This window comes from Protopterus annectens, chromosome 10.part0, assembly GCF_019279795.1.
Source record: "Protopterus annectens isolate FY-2018-M chromosome 10.part0, PAN1.0, whole genome shotgun sequence".
Classification (NCBI taxonomy): domain Eukaryota; kingdom Metazoa; phylum Chordata; order Ceratodontiformes; family Protopteridae; genus Protopterus; species Protopterus annectens.
The window spans coordinates 1,219,107,177-1,219,130,642 of record NC_056744.1 but is presented as its reverse complement, the minus strand read 5'-3'; the positions used below and the strand labels follow the sequence as shown (position 1 = coordinate 1,219,130,642).

Sequence of the window (23,466 nt, the reverse complement as noted above, 5' to 3'; positions counted from 1 at the left end):
CAAATTTCTCCAATGAAGCAGAATATACTTTCCATAAATTGGATGTTCACAGGCAATTACGCTTCTATTTAGACAGGACTCAGCAACTTCGTAAGTCAGACCAGTTGTTTGTGTCCTTCTCAGATAATAAATTGGGTAAACCATCACAAAAGCTACTATTTCCAAATGGATTAGAGATTGCATAACTCAGGCTTATTCTTCTTCAATAAGCAACTTACAACATCTATTAAAGCTCATTCTACCAGAGCTATGGCTACTTCTATAGCTTTTCATTCCAAGCTCGCTATATCGGAGATTTGTGCTGCGGCTACTTGGTCCAATCCGCACACTTTCATTTCCCACTACAAATTGGATGTGGCATCTAAAGGACGAGCATCATTTGGTTCCACGGTACTCAGGAGTGTTTTCCAGTGAGCCACCCAGGATTCAGGTGCTAGGGACGCTGTCCCATCAGTCAGAATGTAGGCGATAGGATCACATAACATCTTTTAGTTATGTACTCACCATAACTTCAGATGTTTGGGATCCATCTCGCCTACATTCCTAATACCCACCCTCCTTCCCCCTGCCTTGGAGATCAGAAGAGATTGAACGGTTTTGAGATGTCCTTCATGGATGCATCTGCAGTCATAACAAGTGGGTTGTCCTGTCGTCAGGCAGCCCTGCAGTCGGCCGGATTCCAAAGTCCGGGTCCGGCTTCGGCTGATGTCGCACTCCACCCGACGCCATCTCTGTTGGTCTTCGGGTATAAAAGCATCAGCCGACGCCATTTTCCTCAGTCTTTCTTGCGCGCTCAAGCAGAAGCTGTTCGCAAGTGCCGGTCGGTCGCATCCAGAGATTACTTCTACCGAATACTACTCCCAAGACTCCTAAAGGTAAGTACCCCGCTCGGGAGTCTTTCTTGCCTCAGCCGATGTCAGAAAAAGTTAACAATTGTTTAACCTGTGGGAAACAAATACCTCATAAAGATTTCCACCTTACTGTCTGCCTTGTTTAGGCCCAGCCCACGACGTAGCAGCCTGTTCGGCCTGTGCCTCTTTCAACCGACGAACGCTTAGGCGTCGGTCAGAGTTTGCAGAACAGTTTTTCGGTTCTGATTTTACATTATGCCGCCGGATCCTCCGACTACCCCCAAAAACGCAAAGATAAAGACCGACACTCATGTCCGCGGTTTCGCCGAAACCACGGTAAAGCAAACCGCGAGTGTCTCTGTTTCGGCCGAAACCAAGAAAACTGCTCAAAGTACAGCTGAACCTATTCTTACAACTGAGGCCCCTGCTACAACTCTTGAATCGACCTCAGAAATTTTACCCACTACGGTGGTTGACTTATCAGACACCATCCCCTTGGATGTCTCTACCCCAGCACGTGGTGCTGCTAGGCCTCCAGCTGCCATGTCCATTAAGGCCTTCGCCAGGGCTAAAGCAGCCAAGACTACTAAAACAGTGCCTGTTAAACCCCCCACATCCAGGCCCTCTTCTAGTTCTCAAATGCTTTCTTTGGCAGAAGATTTAATTTCTTTAATATGAGGATCTCAATCTCACCCAGACAGGGCCTCTCAGCCCCCAGAGAAGAGACCTAGGGCAGAGCCCCCTGAGCCAGTGTCTTCTGATGATTCTGCTGATGAATCAGACATAACTGACCAGCCTGAGGCTCCCTTCTCCAATTTTGAAGATTCTGATGCTGAAGAATCCATTCCAGCTGCTTCCCACCAGAAGAATTCTCCTTTGGGGAAACCTTGCATGCCATGCAGAACAGTTCCAATGGCAGCAACAGGATTTTTCAGACTCCAGAAAAGACTTAGGACCTTTCTGCACCTCCCACAGCACAGGCCCTTAGCTATACCTCCTGTTCTCTGTGGTGGATGATGCTTTCAATGATGTTTGCTCCGCTCCAGATTCTTTACCCCAGCCCCTGCCAAACCAGACAGATTTTACAGGGTGCCAGATACTCATCACCACCTTTACAAGGCCCCACTTGCAGACCCAGAAACTATATCCCAGGGTCCCAAGGCAGTAGCCGACCACAGCTAAAACCCTATTCCTTCTGAAAGGGAAGCAAGGTCACTAGACAGATGGGGTAAAAGGTCTACACTTCAGCTACTCTCTCAGCTAGAGCTTTAAACTGTCAGTTTCACATGATACAATACCAAGAGTTTATGCTTGATCAGTTAACTAAAAACTAACCACTGATGAATCTCTTGATAAGAAATATGTATTAGAGATGGTAAATAACATACAACAGGTTAGCAACCATTCCTTAAAATGTGGCTATGATGCACTGGAGGCTTCATTTAGATCAGCCATGACAGGCACAGTGATAAGAAGGCATGCATGGCTAAAGGAACAAGCTTTACCGGATCATGTTAAAGCTAAGTTGCTAGATGCTCCTATGGACAAGACAAGTTTGTTTGGTACACCTGCACAGCAGGTTATGAAGAAAATGGAAGAAAAGGCAAAATCTGTTCAAACTGTGAAAGATTTCTTGCAGGTTCAACCCCAAGGTTTAGCAGGAACTGGCCTGCCAAAAATTGGTCCTTTCCTGACTCCACAAAATTTCAAAGGGGCAGGAATAGACGCTCCAGAGGCAGAAACCAATCCAGAGGAGGTGCCTACAGAGGACGACAGTGGCAAGGTAACAACAGAGGCACAGACACAGCCACTGCCACTACATCAGCACAACCACAGTGACTTAATCCTAAACCGCCTACCAGGGAACAAATAGCAGCTCCTCTAGGCGGAAAGTTAACCTTATTTTCAAAGAACTGGCACTACATAACAAAAGACAAGTGGATTTTACAAACCATAGATCAAGGTTACCGGTTTCACTTCCACACTTTACCAGTCAAAAGAGGAATGCCAAATCTACCTCCAAATCAAAAACAGAGGCTCTACGCCAGATAATGGAGTTAGCAAACATGAGAGCTGTGGAAAGAGTGCCAACAGCAGAACAAGGAAAGGGTTCTACTCCAGACTATTCCTAGTTCCAAGAAAGGAAAAAGTTGGAGACCAATTCTCGACCTGTCCACCTTAAATACATACATCATTGTCCCAAAATTCAAAATGCTGACCCTACAGCAACTTCTTCCCATGCTGGGCAAGGAGTCTTGGCTGGTAACTCTAGATCTCAAGGAGGCATACCTGCACGTCCCCATTCGACCAATCTGCAGAAGATACCTCAGATTTCTTGCAGGATCAGAGCACTATCAATTCTCAGCATTGCCCTTTGGCTTATCTACTGCCCAGAGTATTCACAAAATGCCTGGCATCAGTAATCGCCCATTGCAGACTACAGGGAATTCAAATTTACCCATACCTGGACGACTGCCTGCTACAAGGGGACAACAAAAGCAAGCTGACAACAGATTTACAAAGGGTCATTTACTTGCTACAAGGACTGGGATACACAGTCAATTTACAAAAGTCAAGGCTGATACCATCCCAAACAAGGACATTCTTGGGCTGAATTGGACACAGTACAACAGATGGCATTCCTGACTACAGAAAAACAAAAGAACTTCCTCTTTACTTCTTGGCACTAACAAAACTGAACAAGTTAACAGCAAGAAAAGTTCTGCAGGCCTTGGGCTTCATGGCATCATGCATAATCTTGGTCCCATTTGCCAGACTACATATGAGGAAACTACAGTGGTACCTAAAGAATTTATGGTCCCAACACAGACACAGTCTAGAAACAGAAATCCCACTAATTCCATGCTTAAAACAGGAGTTCCTATGGTGGGCTCAGGCATGCCAGTCAAACCCAGGCCTACCCTTTCGCAGATGTCAACCAAGCCAGACCATCACAACAGACGCTTCAGACCTAGGATGGGGGGCCCACATGCTGGACAAATGCGTGCAAGGATTGTGGACACAGGATCAACTTCACCTGCACATCAATCTAAAAGAAATGCTGGCAGTAAAACTGGCAATCCAAAAGTTCAAACCATTTCTCAAAGAGGGCCAATTGATAAGGACAGACAACACCACAGTCATGTGGTACATCAACAAACAGGGAGGCACTCATTCATACCCCCTATGCAGAATGACCTTGGAGCTGTGGACCCTGGCACTCAGCTACAACATTCAGTTACAGGCAATATTTGTACCGGGAAAGACAATACTCTAGCAGACATATTAAGCAGAACCACTTCGATGCCCACGAATGGAAGCTGCACCCGGACATCTTCAAGACCATCTCGAAGAAATGGGGAATGCCACAGATAGACCTATTCGCATCACCTCTCAATCACCAGCTCAAAAAATTCTGCACAAGGACATTCCACCCACTAGCATGGAAAGTGGACTCTCTCTCCTTCAACTGGAAAGGCCTAACAGCATATGCATTCCCACCTCTTCCTTTGATACACAAGGTACTACTAAAAATCAAGGAAGAACGTCCAAGGATAATCCTGATAGCTCCAAACTGGCCAAGACAACACTGGTACCCACTACTGAAGAGCATGTCTCGAACAATATGTGGCCAATACCCTGATGCCTTTGATGTTAACTCAGAACAACTACAGCATCATACATCCAAACCTAAAACGCTGCAACTGACTGCATGGAACATCACATAGCAGCAGCTAATCCAGAACTTTCCCAAAGAGTTAAAGACATTATTCTTGAAGCACGCAGACCTTCAACAAGAAGGAACTATGCTGGAAAATGGAAAAGGTTTGTCATTTGGAGTACGGAAAGAGGAAAAGATGTGTCAAACATAGATATGCCTAACATTCTGGAGTATCTGGCGAACTTCTTCATTCAGGCCTGTCCTACTCCTCCATCAAGATACATGCATCAGCTATTTCAGCAGAATACAGCTTTGATCCACCTGTTTTTCACCCTTTGCTCAGGCAGTTCCTCAGAGGAATCAAGAATGTAAAACCTCCAAGGAAACCACCATTACCAGCTTGGGATTTAAATTTTGTGCTAGAAAAGTTGACACTATCACCCTTTGAACCAGCAGCAACAGCAGACCTACAACACCTGTCATGGAAAACTGCTTTCCTACTGGCAATTACTTCAGCAAGGAGGGTTTCAGAACTACAGGCCTTAATGGCAGTGCAACCCTTCCTAATCTTCCACCAAGATAGAGTGTCCATGAGGACTAATCCTACATTTATGCCCAAGGTGGTATCCAGAGTGTCTTTAAACCAGGCAATCCACCTACCTACCTTCTTTCCCAACCCACAAAACAGAGGGCAAAGAATACTGCATACCTTGGATGTACATAGACAGCTACGCTACTACTTGGACAGAACAAAAAATAGCAGAAAGACTGACCAACTTTTTGTAGCCTATGCAACAGGAAGGGAAGGAAAAGCTATTTCCAAACAGACAATCTCCAAATGGATAGGAAATTGCATACGATACTGTTACTCCTTCCATGGAAAACCAATTCCACAGAACATAAGACCTCATTCTACAAGGGCAACAGCCACTACCACAGCCTTCTTACGAGGAGTGGCAACCAAAGACATTATTGAGGCGGCTACTTGGACCTCCGTGCATACATTTGCCAAGCATTATAATTTGCCTCTATATTCCAGATCCTGAGCAGGGTTTGCCACTGCTGTACTGCAAGGGATCCTAAACACACCATAATCTACTTTTATCCTCCTCCCTAGTTGGCTATGGTATTCTACCCACTTGTTATGACTGCAGATGCATCCATGAAGGACATAGTACAGTTTTGTACCTACCATAAATGTAGATGTCCGAACTGGATAGCATCTGCAGTCAGATTACCCTCCCTCCTTCCCTCTGTGGTACTCCTAGGGTGTTTACCCTCCTAATAGCTAGCTGTTGGGGGGGAGTCTTTTATGGTGTATTTGTTTGTATATATGTATATATATGCTTATTGCTGTGTTTACCTCTATCTATTTGGAAACATTGGCATCTATCCAAATTTTTAGCCTGCAAGAGGGCTACTGGCATCTGGGGCAAGAAACACTGAGGAAAATGGCGCGGCTGATGCTTTTATACCCAAGACCAACAGAGATGACGCCGGGTGGAGTGCGACATCAGCCGAAGCCGGACCCGGACTTTGGAATCCGGCCGACTGCAGGGCTGCCTGACGACAGGACAACCCACTTGTTATGACTGCAGATGCTATCCAGTTCGGACATCTACATTTATGGTAGGTACAAAACTGTACTTTCTACTGTTTTATCTTGTTCCATCTGACGATGTTATATAAGCGGGGCGTGCATGTGTGCATGTATGCGGACAAACTAGATCTGGGGGACTGGTAGTGGTGCATCCTGGGATATAGTAAGCTCAGCCAATAAGAGACTTCGCTCTTTGGCATAAGCGTGCAGTCGGGAGGGATCGGCTCCGAACCCATCAGTCAGAATGTAGGCGAGATGGATCCCAAACATCTGAAGTTATGGTGAGTACATAACTAAAAGTTATGGAGTTTCGGAGGATCTGGGCAGAAATAAGCTTTCAGCAGGGAGTGTTATTTATTGGTAGGGACTGGAACGTATGATTTGCAATAGTGAAGATGCATCAGTGGATCAATAAGGGAAAGTATAACAAAACAGGGTTGATTTCCTAAGATGTACATAAGAATATTTGGTACGGGAGATTTAAATTCAGAAGCAGGCAGTAGAATTTACATATTATTCCCTAACATACAGTAAATGAACTAGAGTGGGCAGAATACAGTATATTTATATTTATGTTTGTATTTCAGAAGAGCACATGTATTGAAAGCTTTGAGACTCATCCAGTACCTGTATCATAGCCAGCACCAATAAACCCTAAGTAAAGATGCAGGGTAATGACATAAAAAAATGAGCTTCTCTATGGTCTGCTTGACGGGTAATAAAAATAAATAAATAAAAGTGAACCTTTAAACCAGGGCTCAGGTGCAGTTGTCAAACATCTGGCCCAGGTACAGTAATGATCACTGCTTGGCAGGTCATTATGTGCTCCTAGTGTTCGTTCTGACAGGTGGAGGTTGTAAACCATGGTCATCAGTTCCTATCTTGTCCTCAGGTGGGTGAACCAACATCCTAAGGAAAAACAGGCATTAAACCCATTACATGAAGGATGTAGGAGCCAAAACAACAGCAAAAAAAGAATGAATTAAATTAATTAATGATCTGATGTTGTCAGTCTTCATCCATTCTTGCTGATGGGTTACAGTTCCAATCCTCAGAACCAATCTGGCCCATTATATAGCTCGCATCAGCCAAAAAACTCTCGAGCTAAAGGTCTACCCATAATGCCCTTCTCTACATTACCCCAGATCTCGTTTGCCGTTCTTGTAGAAAAGCATCAGCTGACTCTCGCAACTAAGTTTATTCTTCTTGAAATGTAACTGTAATTTTCAATATTTAAAGTTTTCTCCTTTAATATTTTTCTTCTAGTGACACTGGTAGTTGCTTTCAAGTGTCTACCCCTTTTTTTGTTTCTCTTATACCACTTATTTCTCACCTACCATTGCTGGTAGCTTTTTCTTTCCTTTCCTTAACTTACCCGTAGGTAATCATTCCTTCCTTCGCTGGTAGAATTCTTCTTTTCTGTGTGAATGGGTCTATCTTTTCTTGTGTCCCCCCTCCCTTTTTTTTTGCTTACCATGGCAGATAAGTTGAAATCTACCACAGGCTTTAAATAATGCCAGGAGTGCAGCAGGAAAATGCCGAACTCTGATAGGCATGAGAAAAGCGTGTATTGCTTAGGTGCACCACATCTTGACAGTGGCTGTTCTATCTGCCAGGGCTTTAGTAACAGAACTCTGGCAGAGCATAAGAATAAGCTTATTTTTAAAGGGCTCCTTAAGACACCCTTTGAAGAAGCCTTGTCAAAGACCGACCATTCTCCTCTGGTTCAAAATTTGTCACTCTGTGCCAACACCAAAAAAGCATAAAACTCTTCTGCTGGATCTTCCATGGAACCAAAATCTAAGGTTCCAAAAATCCCGGAACGTACTGAGTCCTCAGCACCAACTGCTATTTCGGTGCCGTGGACACCTATTTTGTCATAGTCACCAACTGAGACACCAGCACTGACATTGGCACCAGTACAAACTTTGACTTCTATATCGGCACTGACTTTGTCAGCTACCATGTCGGTACCGACATCTCCTTTGGTGCTGCAGTTCGTAACTTATTCCCCAGTGGCGAAGTCTGAAGCATTCCATATACCCAGGACAAGATACTCCCCCACGGTCGACCCCTTTCTAGGTCAACTTCCAAGCTCCTCCTTAGAAAGACCTGATTTTCCCACAGGATTGTCTGTTCACTCCACCAGGAGTCTCTTTTAACTTGACGTAGTGAGGTTGGTGGACTAGCTTCTGACAGCTGGGGGTCTTTCTCCATCTTCTCAGCCTCCTGTCCTTCCTGGAGTAGGAGAGTTTTCTCCCAGTACCCCTTCATATGTTCCTTCTCTGACCTCTTCACAGACTTTAGAATGGCAGACTCCAACCACACATGCTGCAATGGTTTTGGTGCTGACATTTGTCTTTGGTTCCGGGCATGGCTCTGACTCCCTCGGTGCCATCGGAACCGATGGGTCCCTGGGATCGGTCCTCTACCATTGGGTATGGGGGGATTTGAGTTGTATTCTGTTTTTTTTTTTTAGTTGAAGTTGACCTTACCACTTTGGTCTGCACTGGCTGCAGGTCTTTCCTCGGCTCCAGGCTTGGAGGTGGGTCTCTCCAAGCAGGATGTGGCCCCGGTTCTGAGTTTGTCAGTCTCTGTGCTGGGCTTCCTTCCCTCCTCAAGGGAGCTGTTTTCCAAACCATGGAGCAAGCCTTGGCCACTGCTACTTTTCAGGAGGCTCCTGTGTTACTGGAGGTTACCAGAGTCTCACCCTCTGACGCCTGTACTTCCAAAACGTACACCAGCCTCAGTTCCTGGACAGGGCACTCCAAGGCTGCAAGAGTTACTGTCCAAAGACCATGCTTCTTCCGAGTTCTCCTCAGAAATTCCCACTGACGAAAGAGACTGTGTAAGAGGAAACACTTAGACTCCCCTGAAAAGTCTGTCACTGAGGACACATTTCGATGAGGGGGAGTGTTGTCACCCTCGGAAGATGTCTCCTTTGGGGACATCCAGGAAGTCCAAAGGTGTCTGTGTACTTACAGGCCTTGGGAGCTTGCCCATCTACTTCCTGGGGGACTCCTTATTGAGCTGATCCCTCAGCGGGCTTGGAAGGCTCCTGATTTGATAAAACCAATTCCTTGGAGACCAGATAGAGTACTCTCAGCACACGAGCATCACCAACACTGGGCAAAAGGCTTAGCAGTAGATGTCATGGTGGTGGCAGCTGCCACTAAAAAGGAGCTAGCTGAGAAAAGTTTCACTGTTCACCCCCCCCCCCCAAACAAGAGTTGAAGACAATGGACAAATTTGAGAAGCGAGTCTAACATCGATTTTTACTATTCGGTCCTTGAACTTCATGGCACATTTTACCAGGCTCCAAAGGGATCTGATCAAGGAGCTGTGATACCCTAGCAGGAGCTGTGGCTGAGGGGGTCCAGGAAAAAGTGGCCCCCCAGCTAGCTACCCTGGAGTCTATATCTAGTTCGTCCATGAGGTTCATTGCACGTGCCGCCAAAGGGGCGACCAGGTCAGCTAGTTTAGGCGTTGCTATTCGATGACATGCTTGGATGCGTCTGTGTGAGTTTGCCGAGCCATTCAAATTTTCCTTCATCAATGCTCCCTTTGACAGATCATCTTTGTTCAGCCCCAAGGTTAAGGAAACTCTATCCAGGTGTGAGAAAGACGGAAAGACTCTGTCTGCTGTTTGCATACATTTTTCTGCTCCTCAATGAGCCTGTTCCAGGAATCAGAGGAATGGGAAGATGTAGTTTAAGAAGTCCCAGAAGCCTTTCCAGGACACATGTGGTACAGTCTCCCCTCGGGGCAGAAGGGGGAGTTCAAATGAAAGATGTCATCCTAGAGGCAAAGGTGGCCTGCAGAACCAGGGATCCAGGGAGTCTTTCTCTGGCTAACCCTATCAGCACTCCTGAAAGGAGGCACAATTGCTTACCTCTGGAGGCAGTCGGGGGAGTGGGATTTTCTTTGCACCCATCAGCCTTGTAACATATAACCAGAGTTGCCTGGGTGCTAAGAATAATTTCCATAGGTTACCTTTTCCCCTTCTCCCATCACCCAAGAACTCGATCAAGGCTCCCCAATGTTCCACCCAGTCAGAGGGACCAAACAGCCTTAGAGGTACAAAAGCTGCTAGACAAAAGAGTCCTCCAAGAAGTCCCACCAGACCAAGCAGGATCCAGATTTTACTCTATTCTTTTTAGTGCCAAAAAAGACAGGGGGACTGGAGACCAGTTCTGGATCTTGGCATTGTAAACAAATTTGTTCAACAGTCTAACTTCCAGATGGTCACAGTTCAGTCAATACTTCTCTTTCTGGAAGAAAGTAATTAGATGTGCTCTATAGACCTTCAATACATATTACCATATAAAAATGGACAAACGCTCAAAAAGGTTTCTCTGCTTCTAACTAGGAGTCAGTTACCATCAGTTCATGGTGCTGCCCTTTGGTCTTACCACAGCCCCCATAGTGTTCACCAAATATATGGCAGCAGTAGCAGCTCAATCGAGACTGCATGGATTCTGGGTGTTTCCATATCTAGACGAATGGCTCATCACTGCTTCCACCAGACATCTACTGCTACAAGCGATGGACATCATCTTGCAGTTGTTCATGAATTTGGGCATCACGCTCAATCAAGGTCCCAACTGACTCCTTCTCAGGATATGGAATTTATCGGAGCTCTTCTAAACAAGATCTGTTGTGTAGCCTCTCTACCTGCTCACAGGTTGAACAGAATAAAATCTCAGGTTCATTCACTCTTGACCTCAAGCAAAGTACAGGCTTGACTGATACTTTGAGTATTAGGGTCCATGTCAGCATCAGTAACTCTGGTGCCTTTAGCGAGGTATTGCATGAGATAACTACAGTGGCTTCTAGCGAATCAGTGGTCCGTACTAACTCACCCGATAAACAGTCTCATAATTCTAATCAGTCGCTGCAAAAAAGACCTGTCCTGGTGGATGGAATCCAAGTAAATTCTTCTGGGCCGCTCCTTTTTCCCTCATCAACCCAAAGCCATTGTGACCATGGATGCTTCCCAGATGGGGGGGGCATTATCTGGGAAAGACTGTCCAATGCACTTGGTCCATGTTGGAAGCCAATCTGCATATCAATGTCCTGGAGTTGAGGGCAGTGCTTCTGGCATTGCAAGCATTTCATTCTGTCCTTCCTCAAGGAACAATTGTAATTCAGTCAGACAGCATGTCTTTAGTCTGGTATATCAACAAACAAGGGGGAACCAGATCCTAACCCCTCTGTCAAGAAGCCCTCTGAGTGTGGCAATGGGCCATTATTGCTTTCAACTGCTTTCTGATAGCAGCACACATCCTGGGGAGTTCAAACGTGATAGCAGACAAACTGATCAGGTGCATTCTATTGCCTCATGAATGATGTCTCAGTTCCTTGATAGCGAAGAAGATCTTTTGTCGCTGAGGCCAGCCTTGCTGTGACCTTTTTGCTTCACCCCAAAACAAGTGCAGAAACTATTTTGCCTTGATCCCCCCTTAGAGGGAGTCCCCAGGAGACGCTTTTCTCCTCGTTTGGCCCCCCAGGTCTCCCCTATGTTTTTCCTCCTTTTCCTCTGATTCCACCCTTTCTCAAGAAAGCAGCCAGGTTGAGAAGCAAAGTAATTCTCATTGCACCCTGCTAGCCTCAACAAATTTGTTTTCCCTTCCTATGGCCTCTTCTGTTTCACCGTTCATGGGTTCTAGACCTCACCCTCAGGGACTGTTGCATCCCAGTCTTGTCTCAAGCTAACTGCTTGGTTCCTCCAATTCCATTAGTTGCCAGGCAAAATGATGTACCATCCCTGGTGATAAAAAATTTGCTTGCACCACATAAACCATCCACCAGGAAACTATACCTTAGAAAGTGGAAGAGGTTTTCAATCTGGGCTTGTAATAAGGGTCTCGACCCCTTTTCAGCTCCAGTGGAAAAAGTATTAGAATTTCTGGCCATCCTTTTTGCAAAATGAGTTTCTACTTCTACTGTTAAGGTAATTCTAGCTACTCTCTAATTTTCATAATGGATTCAGAGACCTACCTTTAATTTCACATAGACTATGTAAAGTCTTTCTCAAGGTAACTATTCGATTAAAGCCACCATTTAAAGATAGTCTACCACCATGGGACCTGACTGTTCTACAATCAGTGGTACTTACTCCCTTTGAACTGGCAGCTAGTTGTGATTTGAAGTTTCTCTTGGAAAACACTTCTGATTATAGCTTTGACCTCTGCAAGATGAGTTTCTGAATTGCAAGCCTTATGTTCAAAGCCCCCTTACTTAATTTTCCCTAAAGATAGAGTTACACTCAGGACCAATCCATCCTTTCTTCCAAAGCTGGTTTCAGGTTCCAACATCAATCAGACTACAGGCTTACCAGTCTTCTTTCCAAATTTTAACAACAAAGGTGAATGCTGCCTACAGTTGTTACGTTTTTACCTTAATAAAAATAAGGAATTCAGGAAATCAGAACAGTTATTTATTTCCTTTGCTGAGATAACCGTAGGAAAATCTCTCTCTAAAGTTACCTTGTCAAAATGGCTAAGAGACTGTTTTTGTTCTAAATGAAAGTAATGCAGTCTAAAATTACCAATGCTGGTTAAGGATCATTCCGCCAGATCCATAGCTGCTTCAGCTGTTTTTCATTCGAAGGCTTCCATGGATGAAATATGTGCAGCAGCAACATGGGCTACTTCCACATACCTTTATCACACATTGCAAATTGGATTTGATCTCCAGGGGAAGAGCTACCTTTGGTTCTATGGTTCTCAGGAATATTCTTCCATAGGGTCACCCAGGATCTAAAGTAGCTGGGGAACTCTGTCCCATCAGTCAAGAATGGGTGAAGATTGACAACATCAGATAAATAAGTTATGTCTTACCATAACGTTCCATCTGTGTTGTCGATCTTCATCTACTCTTGACATCCATCCCTCCTTCCCCCTCCTGACGACTCCTGGTGGAACGATTTGTTTGTTCTGGGTCTTCGGTTAGGATACTTCTTGAATGTGGCTTTTTCATGGTGTTTTAATTTCTATCTGTGTGTATATATGGAATTATATCAGATGATTGTATAATACAAATGTCAGCTATAGTAGCATAGAATGTAATTTCTGGTTTACTGTAAGTCTTCTATATTTTTTGTACAAGTTTTGTATAATCTCTGTATGTGGAGCTTTTCTCCCCGGGCCTCCGCTGAAAATGGTGATTATCCCAGTCAGCATTCCCAGTAAACAAATGTAAAATAAGTAAATAAATAAAAGAAATATGGATACGGATATATTCCTTTCTTTAAGATTGCAAACTCGATCTGAGGTAATGTAGAGATGGGCATTATGGGTAGACCTTTAGCTCAAGTGTTTTTTGGCTGGCACAAACTATATAACGGCCGTATATGTTCAGGGATTGGAACGGTAACCCATCAGTCAAGAATAGATGAAGATCGACAACACAGATGGTATATTATAGTAAGACATAACTTTTTTTTTAAATCTTGGTTCAGAAAATGGCTTTTCATTGAAATGAGATTTGAACATATTTTTTCCATTTCACTTACACCCATTTTCATATGGCGATGTTCTAAGTAATATTGTTCTCTAGTTATTGATATTTCTTAGTGCTACTTTCTTTTGAGCTTTAGCTGTGGTTTTCTCTTTTATTTTATGCCCTGAATGTTTCTTTTGGTACTGAGACTAATGACAAATTTTGTGCTTAGCACATTACTTAAAATGTTTCAATTAATTCAAGGTATTAAGCCTTACTTTGTTGTTCTGCCCCTTCAAGTCCGCAGTTAGTGATGTAATCCCCACCTTTTTCCATCTTTAACTGCCAAAATCTAATACCTGGAAAAAAAAAGCATTGCACATCAGATCCATAGCAACTTGCCTGAATGGGACTCAAGTTGATTTTTTTTTAATGTACCTTAATCTGTATCCTCATATTTCTGCCATTTTACAGAGTAAGATCCTTGCAGTTATGGGCTACCACATAAGACTAAATTTAGTGATCATTTAACAATGGAGTTTGTTTAATTTGTCATGAAAGTAGTAAGTACTTACATGCAACAGATTTTGAAGTACTCTAAAGTGTGTGATGAAGCAAAGATGTTTTTGTTAGGCAAAGTTTGTCAAGCAATGTGTGAAGTTCTTGCTTTTAATTGTCAAGTGTCACTAAATTTTGTTTTGACTTGTTAATTTGCTTTCATTAAGTAGCCTGTTTTCTGCCAGTAGCTTAGTTTTATAAATGTCATTCTTATTTTACATCTAAAACTGAAACAGTGTTTTGATCATTTCAGCTCGTAGTGAATGGCATGAAAAACCATCCAAAGCATTTGCCAGTACAATTAGCTGCCAGTGCCTGTGTGTTTAACCTTACAAAACAAGAGTTAGCAGCTGGCATGCCTGTTCGTCTACTGACTCAAGTGACCAATCTTCTCCTGAAGGCCATGGAGCACTTTCCTAACCACCAGCAGGTACTTGCTTTTATGTAAAATATTTTGACTGAGATGGATCTCAAGTGTAAAAACCCAGGAGAATGTTACTAAAGAAATTATCTCCAGATCAATACCTTTCTCCCTGTGTTACTTTGACTAACACTTGCATATGCAGTCAGTGTACCTGTTCATTTGTAACTTTTATCTTACACTTGTAGTTCTGATGAAGTGATCTCCATCAGAGGGTTTTGCTATCATAATGGTCAGGGTTAGTCATAAGTACTGACCCTTGCCCTAGATCTTATGTAAAATGTATATTTATCCAGTTTTACAGGTTGATTTCGTTTGGAGCTTACCTGCTTGACTCACTGACGAGGGTTATCCACACTCATTATTGACAACTCACACTTTTAAAAGGATATGGGCATTAAAAAGCTTTGCTGGTGTTAGATGGGTGTGTATCCAAGCAAATAGTCAACTGCAGTCCCCCTCTCTCTGCTTGCTTGTCCACCTGGTTTCTCCAGTGCCATATTAACCCATCTGTTCTTGTGTGTGTGTGTGTGTGTGTGTGTGTGTGTGTGTGTGTGTGTATACATATGTATATCTATATATATATATATATATATATATATATATATATCTATATATATATATCTATATATCTATATATATATATATATATATATATATATATATCTATATATATATATATATATATATATATATATATATATATATATATATATATATATATATATATATATATATATAACTATATCTATATGAAATCTAGAAGCATATCTGTGAGACATTAATATTATGGTGGTGTTATTGAGGGACGGAACTTTTGCATGAATGCTATTGTGGGCAATTTCCGGATATTGATAAAGTTAAGTGTTTGGGCTGGGAGTTTTTGTGTGACTGTGTGTGTGTGCTTTAGGGTTAGGGTTAGGCTAGGTTAGGTAAGTGGATGTATTTAGTCTGTGTATGTGTGTGAGTGTTTTAGGGTTGGGGTGAGGGTTAGGTAAGGAGTAGATTTAGTGTCTTGTATGGAGAGTGTCAAGTTGCCTTGTGTAGTGGTAGTGTTAGAAGTAAGGCTTTTTTAATGTAAACTGCCTGTTAGAGTGAGAAGCAGAGCAAGGTTAGAGTTAACACACATTTCTAAGGTGGGCCCTGCCCCTGCTCCTATCCCTAACATGTAGCTTACCTTAAAAAAGCCCTTCTCTTAACACTGTCACTATTCAGACAAATTTGAGTTGGGTGTCTGGTAGAGTTTTTAGTGCACAGGGTAAGGAAATGTATTTCCTTGTTCGATTTTGTGTTGTCGGTATTGTGAATGGTCGATGTGTTTTGATCAATGTTTTGAATGTCAATCATGAAACTGTTCGACCATTCATTATATAATACATACATATATATATATATATATATATATATATATATATATATATATATATATATACACACACGCACAGCAAGTGCATCCTCTCATTACCCTGTGAGTGGCTCATTCCTTTACATGGGGGACTAACCTTTCAGAAATCCCACCTTTGCAAGAGTAGAGGAAGCCAAGAGTTCAGCATTTAGTAGCACTTCTTTTCTCCCACTTTTCTTGCACATTCAGAGTGCTGATTGTGTGCATATGCCATCCACACTGCTCTTCTGCAGTCTCCATGTAGCTTTCAAAATGTTGTCTACATACGGGTTTAAGCAGACACACTTGTGTATCTGGGATGAGCATTCTTGGTCTCCACCATAAGATACTATTTGGGGAACTGGACTAATAGAACTGGCCATTTGTCCCTTCTGAAGTTTTGCTCCTGCCATTCGCGGCTTTTGCTTGAAGCATAGTTTCCAGTGCCTTACTCAGGGCTTCATCTATGCCAGCAAATCTGGCCTTTCTGTCCTACAGTTTTGCATGTTTTTTTGTTTGTGGTTTTCTGGATTATCCAGCAAACTCTGTATGTATGACACCCAAGATTGCACTGAGAGTGAGAAAAAAAGTAAACTGACATTCATTTGCTAGATCTGAGTGTTTTATCATTCTGGATGCTGTTGTACATCAGTACATCTGCTGAAAAACTGGGAATTCTTTTTTCAAAGAATTTTTGAAGTTACAAGCCCATCGCGTGAGTAAGAATTGATGCATGCAAATTAGATTTTTCACTTCAGCGTAGTTTCTTGTTGCTTTTTGAATTCATTGTATTAAGAAGCATTTTCTTGAAATCCAGTGGTAAAATCTTGAGAACATAGTCTATTTTTACAATGGTAACAAAACATGATGACACTAGCTACATGTCCTGCATTTGATTACTTTTGCAGTGTTGCTTACTAAATGAGAAGTATCCTGCCAAGAGTCCTGTATATTTAGCCAGAGAGTACATGCTAGCATGTAAGATACACTGGTGCGAAGCTCCTCAGAACTTTCTTGCCACCAGCATGAGAAGAAAACTGTCTTTTGATTCGGTCAGTCAAGCAAATGGCCTTTGCCAGTTTCAGTAGTTATGGGCAGACAGATACCTCATTGGGAAGCCCTTCCTGTTTCACTAACTTTTTGACTGATTTTGTCACTTTTTCATGTCAGCTAAGAGAGGTAAATGTGACTGCCATAAGCAGATTCCCCACAAAGATAATTGGGTTTACTGTCAAAAAGATGAATGTGGATGCTCCGCCGATGGAAAAATGGAAGACAGATGTCCAAATTTCCATGTTGCCAAGTATTCCATGTTCAGAATTCCTATCAGTGAATGCTACTGTACATTCGCTGATATAAACTCGTGAAGTACTGGACAGAGATCGTGGAACAGTTTAGTTTGGGACATTCATCCCTTTCCTCACTGTAGTGTGATCTCAGAGTTGGAATATATAGTTAGCAGGGGGACTTGCCCCCCTACAAAAAAAGTGATGTAATGTATTGGAGTTGTACATAAGTGTACTCCTATAAGGAAATCACGTGCTCTGTTTGGCAATGGTGTTGAATCAGCTGAATTCATTCAGCTGATCCGGCATTATGCCCAGACATACATTATCAGTTTCCCTGCCAGGTTACGGGTGACATTTTGATTTTAATTCAGGTATTTGTACCAAGTGTTTCTGCTACCTAGGTCCTGATCATTACTTAAGGAGAGGACTCTGTTTATAAGTCAAGCTAATTAGAAGTTGCTTAGTTCCTTTGAAGATTTATTAAGATAACTAAAGACTTAAGGAGATTGCACTTGGTAGGTAGGTCCATGAGTTGTATCTTTTAGACATCCCTCAGCAGTCATAAAAGAAAGCTAAGAAACCTAAACCTTTGGAGGATTCTGTTCGGTCTGAGCTGGAAGTTGAGGCATTTGATGAATCTGCAGACCATTCAGATTTTCTCTATGCTCCCAATTTCATGACCCCTCCTGAAGCTGACAAGGTGCAGCATGCAGTCACTTTCTATCCAACTGATCAGATGTCTGGCAGGGACCAAAGGGGGTCCCCCTGGCTGGTGATTTCTGAGGGTCCGGATGGCAGATCCATGTTTGAGAAGATGTCCTTCTTGAAAATCAAATGCGAGATGGGACAGACTTCGGGCATGCCCTTATTGAGGTATGTTTGGAGTCTGTCCCACCTCACACAGTATTTCTGTTAACGTTCCTAAAAGGAGGAAGCAGAAAACAAAACATACTCCTTCTGTTAGCCCTTATTCTTTTGATCCACAGCAGGAATGGTATCATTTTTGTCAAGGATTTTCAAACCTGTTATGTCATAAAAGCCTGCTTAACTTCTTTCCACCTCCTCTTCTACACTTCAGAAAAGGAAGAGTGATACTTCTTCAGAGGAAGGGGATTCTTCAGATGTGGAATATTTGGCTTATTCCTCACAGATTCGCTCTTCTTGTTGTATACGATTCAGAGGATGAAGACGCTCTTTCCTGACTCTCCTTTGGAACAATTGTCTTTTGGCAACAGTGTTTTAAAAATGATGTAGCACTTCCACTTGGAAGGTAAGTAAGTATCTGAAGTACAAAATAGGTATTACAGCTTATTAAACATGGATGCTCCTAATTAAACATGGATGCTTCTAAGCCTTCAGCAGTTCCTTATGTTTTGGGTGCTTTGTAAAATACCTTTTTATCTGCTTCCTTGACATCTGTGTCATCATCATTAACTGCTGCGCTGATTAAAAAAAAAAAAACAGAAAATGAACTGATTAGGTGTTATAAAGTACTTGATTCTCATAAATATTTATTTTATTTATTTACATATTTATTTGTATTTGTATTGAAATTCTTCCTCGGACCCTGCTGTGATTTAAGTTAAATCTGATAAAGTATCTGAACTCCTGACCTTTACTAATGCCTTGCCTAATGATAGGGGAGAGTAAGGCTATGGATAGATATCGAAGGAAAGTGTACACCTCTTCTACTCTTTCTTTTTTGTGCCATAAACTACCAAACCTACATGACCATGTATCTGTTGTCTATTTTTGATAAGATGAACAAATTAATTTCAGACATTCCTGACTTGGGTATTATAACCTTAATGTCTTTATTTCATTATGGAACACAGATTACAAGACATTCAATAAAGTATGGTTATGATACTGCTGATACCTCTTCCAGGACAGCATCAACTGGATCTGTTTTAAGAGGATATTCATGGCTCCAATTATAATTCCTGCCTGATAATGACAAGACTAAGTTGCTGGATGTGAATTTGGACAAATACAGTTTTTCCAGCATCTGCTGCAGTTTTTATATGTTTGAAGGGGGGGGCAATCGTGCAAAATTTTAAAAATGTTCTTTGCCCTCAGTGCCAAAATACTTAAGTAATTACCCTTTTAAAGCAGGACTGTTCTTTTGCAAAGATCAAAAGACACAGCGAAAAGGTTAAAAATTCTCTCAGTTTCTACCACTTTGGAGATCAGTATCATTAGACGGGCGGATACTCCACATAGTCCAGAAAAAGGGTACATACTGATTTTGCAGTTCCCCAGGTTCCCCCATACCAAGAACATTTGGTATTGCCAATCCTACAAAATGTGTTCCATGAGGGAACCATATAATGTGTCCCACTTTACCAAAAAGGGTAGGACTTTTAATCAGATATATTCCTTGTCCCAAGAAAAGAAGACAGATGAAAACACATTTTGAACTTATTAGTCCTGAACACTTTTCCTAAGAATTCCAAAATTCAAGATGTTATCTCTTCAAAGTCTTCTTCCCATGATCCTTCTGCAAGCCTTTCTGGTTAATTTATATTTAAAAGGTGCTTGTCTTCATATTCCTATTTATCCAGATCACAGAGCATTTTTAAGATTTTGTGTTTTGGGATTTCATTTTAATTTTTTTGCTTTGTCCTTTGACTTTTGTACAGTTCCGGGGTCCTCCCAAGATGCTTAGCCCTGAGATGATGATCTGCAGGGTCCATGGTATTCATATATACCCTTGTTTAGGCAGTCTTCTAATTCATGTTATAACTAAAGAAAACGCTTTGCATGATCTGCAGTTCTCTAAGGGTGCATTTCTTTGCCTAGGTTTCACCCTAAACCTGAAGAAATCCACCTTGCAGGCTTCACAGAAAATAGTTTGATAATCATCATTCCTACTGCTGCAATAGCCTTTGGCTATTTGGGTTGCTTCTAACCTAGGAAGCTACAACCCACCTGCTTCAGAAGCTCTGGCTCCCTCCCACACCTTCTCTCTGGATGCTGATTGGCCAACACCAATCAGATAAATAACAGACCAAAAGAAGTGACTTAAGTACTTTTTGCTGCCTCACAGGAAGCAACTAAGGAGCTTCTCTGGAGTAGCAGTTGGTTTGTACCTTCATTACTGGAAGATAAATCCCCCTTGGGAAAACTCTCCATATAGAACTCATTATCCTTAAGATTAGAGTATTTTTCGCAATTTTTTACTAAAAGTGGCATTTTTTTTCTTTAAGAAACTGGTTACTTATTATTTCCAGTTAGGAATTGCCTTACTAGCTTTAGCGGTTTATTTATTCACTTGGGAACTTTTTTTTTTTTTTTGTTAAAAGTATATTGCTAAAAGTGTGTTGCGTTTGCAACGTTTGGGTTTAGGTCTTCATGTTTTACTTAAAAGGAGTGTCAAAGTTACTGACTTTTTGTGCTTTTGTACTTTATGACAAATTACCTGAGCATTTATTTTTAGTTTGAACAGTGCAGGGAAAGGAACTACTGTTCAGTCAGGGATTTTATGCACAACTTCTGCATCTACCTTGGTTTTGGAACTGTTTGGGGAAGTGTGTGTGTGTGTGTGTGTGTGTGTGTGTGTGTGTGTGTGTGTGTGTGTGTGTGTGTGTGTGTCCTGCATGGGACCACTTTGTGACAGCTTACCATCCAACCAGCTCTTTCTAGCACTGTTTCCTGGTAGTTAGGCTTCTTCCTCAGTCACAACATGAATACTCACTCTGAGTATGCAAGTTCTTCTCCCACTGTAACTAAAAAGAAAAAAGAATTACTAAATTTGAATCCTTGCAGTCACCTCAGGCTCAGACAGTGCCTTAGCTTTGGGTGCGGTATCCTGTCGTGGCTATTCATTGTTCATTAGCTCCTCAACAGGTATTTCTCCATTCCTGTAGTTTTGCTTCTTCTGCCATCATGAACAAAGACTCGTACATGTGCTCTGCAGCTGTTCGATTGCCCAGTAAGGACATGGGAGAATTGTCTTCTTTTTTGGGTCTGGGAGATGGTCTGGAGGATTCTTCTCAGGGTAGCCAGGGAAAGCGATCTCTTGCCCAGGGTAAAGGGCCATCCCCCAGTGGATCTTTTTCCAAGGTACTTTACCTAGGGAAAAGAAACAAAAAAGGTTAGACATTGTTCATCTAAAGATACACTTCATATATATAAAAATTATATACTTACTATAGCTAGGAGTTTGTTGCAGGTAGTTGGTCCTGGAATTTAAAAATCTTTACCTGATCACTGTTGTGATACATAAAATCCTGAAGATAGTCAGAAGAGTTAGTCTGACATTGACAGAGACAAGAGTATCCTCTGCTGTGGATTCCCAAGGCCCGGACACGGACTCTAGGGAAAGCACTTCTACCCCATCTCTCTTGGAGGATTTTTTTTTATTTTATTCTTAAGAGTATTTCCAGGATGAATTATGTATTTTTGTGGGAGGTCCTTGTGATACTCCTATTCCTCTTATTTTGCCAGCCTTGGAAGACGTCTTTAATACTGCCCGCAGTAATTCTCAGACTTCAGTCCCTAAATATTCAGATAGTTTCCCCAGACTGTTCTTGTTTTCTCACTTTTAGTCTGATCTTGCAGTCATTTATGGCTCAGCACCCAATGGCAAAAGGCTTTTGGTGAATCCTAATCCCTCTTCAGGGGATAAAGACGGTAAGATGTTGCATACATTTTGGAAGAGAATTTTCTCTTCAGTAAGTTTGGCTTTTAGAATTGTCAGTTACCATATGTGGACATTTATGTTGCACTGTTTTGCAACTTTAAGGGAATACTATGCTAATCTGCCTTCAGGGGGTAAATCCATTCTGAATCCCATTATTTCTGATATTTAACAGGTCTCTAAACATGCCCTAAAGAGAATGTAAGATTGCACAGATGCAGTATCTACAGCCTACTGCTGCCTGGGTATGTGACCCAAAGGTTTGCAGATGAAATTAAGTCTGAAGTTTTGAACTCTGCTTTAGATAAAGAAGTTGTGTTTTGGTAATTCTGCTACTTGGGAAGGAAATTAGTTCAAGGAGTTTTTTTCAGCCCCCCATTATGAATCCACTAACTCTTCTACTTCCTTCAGAAAATGTCTAAACACTCCCTGCCTATTTCTGATAAACAGAACACAAAGAAGTGATGGCAAGAGAGGATCAACATTAACAAAACTTGAGTATCTTTTCAGAAAAGAGAACACCCTGCAACTCTAGAATGGCTGTAACTGCATTCTCCCCACTGCTCCCTTCCTACCATTATATGTCTTGATCTATATAGTTGTATGCCTTTGTTTTATGTTAATAGGGGATGAGGGTTTTTAGTTTAAGTATTTTCATTGAAGCAAAAAGTCTTGAAAATGTGACCTAGGTATAAACGGGGATGAGAAGAAGCAACTACTTAAACAGATTAGTCTGCCAAACATAAGTGTGTGCATGTAAGCTAAAAGGAAATGTACATTCTAAAGAACTGTCATATAATAGTGGGTGGAATCAACAGCTTTCTATCGTAATAGCTACTTTCTCCATATTTTCATGGAATGTACAAATGGCCTTACAAGCATAGACAGAACACAAAGAGTACTGAATTATAAAGGGCACATGTAAATTTGACAGAGATGATTTCAAGGTGGGTATTCAGCAACAAATGAAAAAGGGGTAAATAATGTTTAAATGGTTGCTGTCAGGCAACTTTTTTTTTTTGAAAACACCAGAGTGCAAAAGCTTTTAGCACAACAGTGTAAGCAACAGAAAGTAGAAGGGGCTGTCATTAAACTTACAAAACTCAAACGTTTCCATGATAACAGTCCAAATACTTATTACTTAAAGTCAATAAAAATCAATAAAAAAATTGTTTAAAGTACTAATCTCTACACACAAATAAATCATAAATATGTGTCTACATATATGGTCATAAACCAATAACATTAACAATACTTTAAAAAAAAAAAAAGTAATAAATATATATATCAATATATAAAACCTTTTAATATACACAGATATTGTATATGAGATGGAATGGAAGAACTAGGACTCATACTGCCTCCAGTGTTCTTTTATTCATATACCTTAACACCAAGAAATGTATTTTGAATAAACAATATTAGATAAAAAACATACAACTTAAGAAAAAAAACGCTATAAAAATACAATCCTTAAATCAGGGAATTACAAATATTGTGCTGAAACATTAGAAATATGTATATACATAAAATAACATATTATGGATCTTTGTAAAATAATCCTAAAAACATTTTGTGTATAACTTGCCTATACTATCTCAGCTTATCAATTAATTC

The 23,466-nt window shown here is 41.5% G+C and overlaps 1 protein-coding gene across 1 annotated transcript in view; it reads left to right on the top strand.

Annotated features, from left to right (window-relative positions):
- ZYG11B (zyg-11 family member B, cell cycle regulator) overlaps positions 1-23,466 on the top strand; it is a gene marked incomplete in the record, with an annotated part of 797,045 nt that overhangs the window by 245,734 nt on the left and 527,845 nt on the right. Inside the window, 1 exon segment of the mRNA XM_044085958.1 lies at positions 14,367-14,543. Coding sequence (XP_043941893.1) covers positions 14,367-14,543 — 177 coding nt within the window.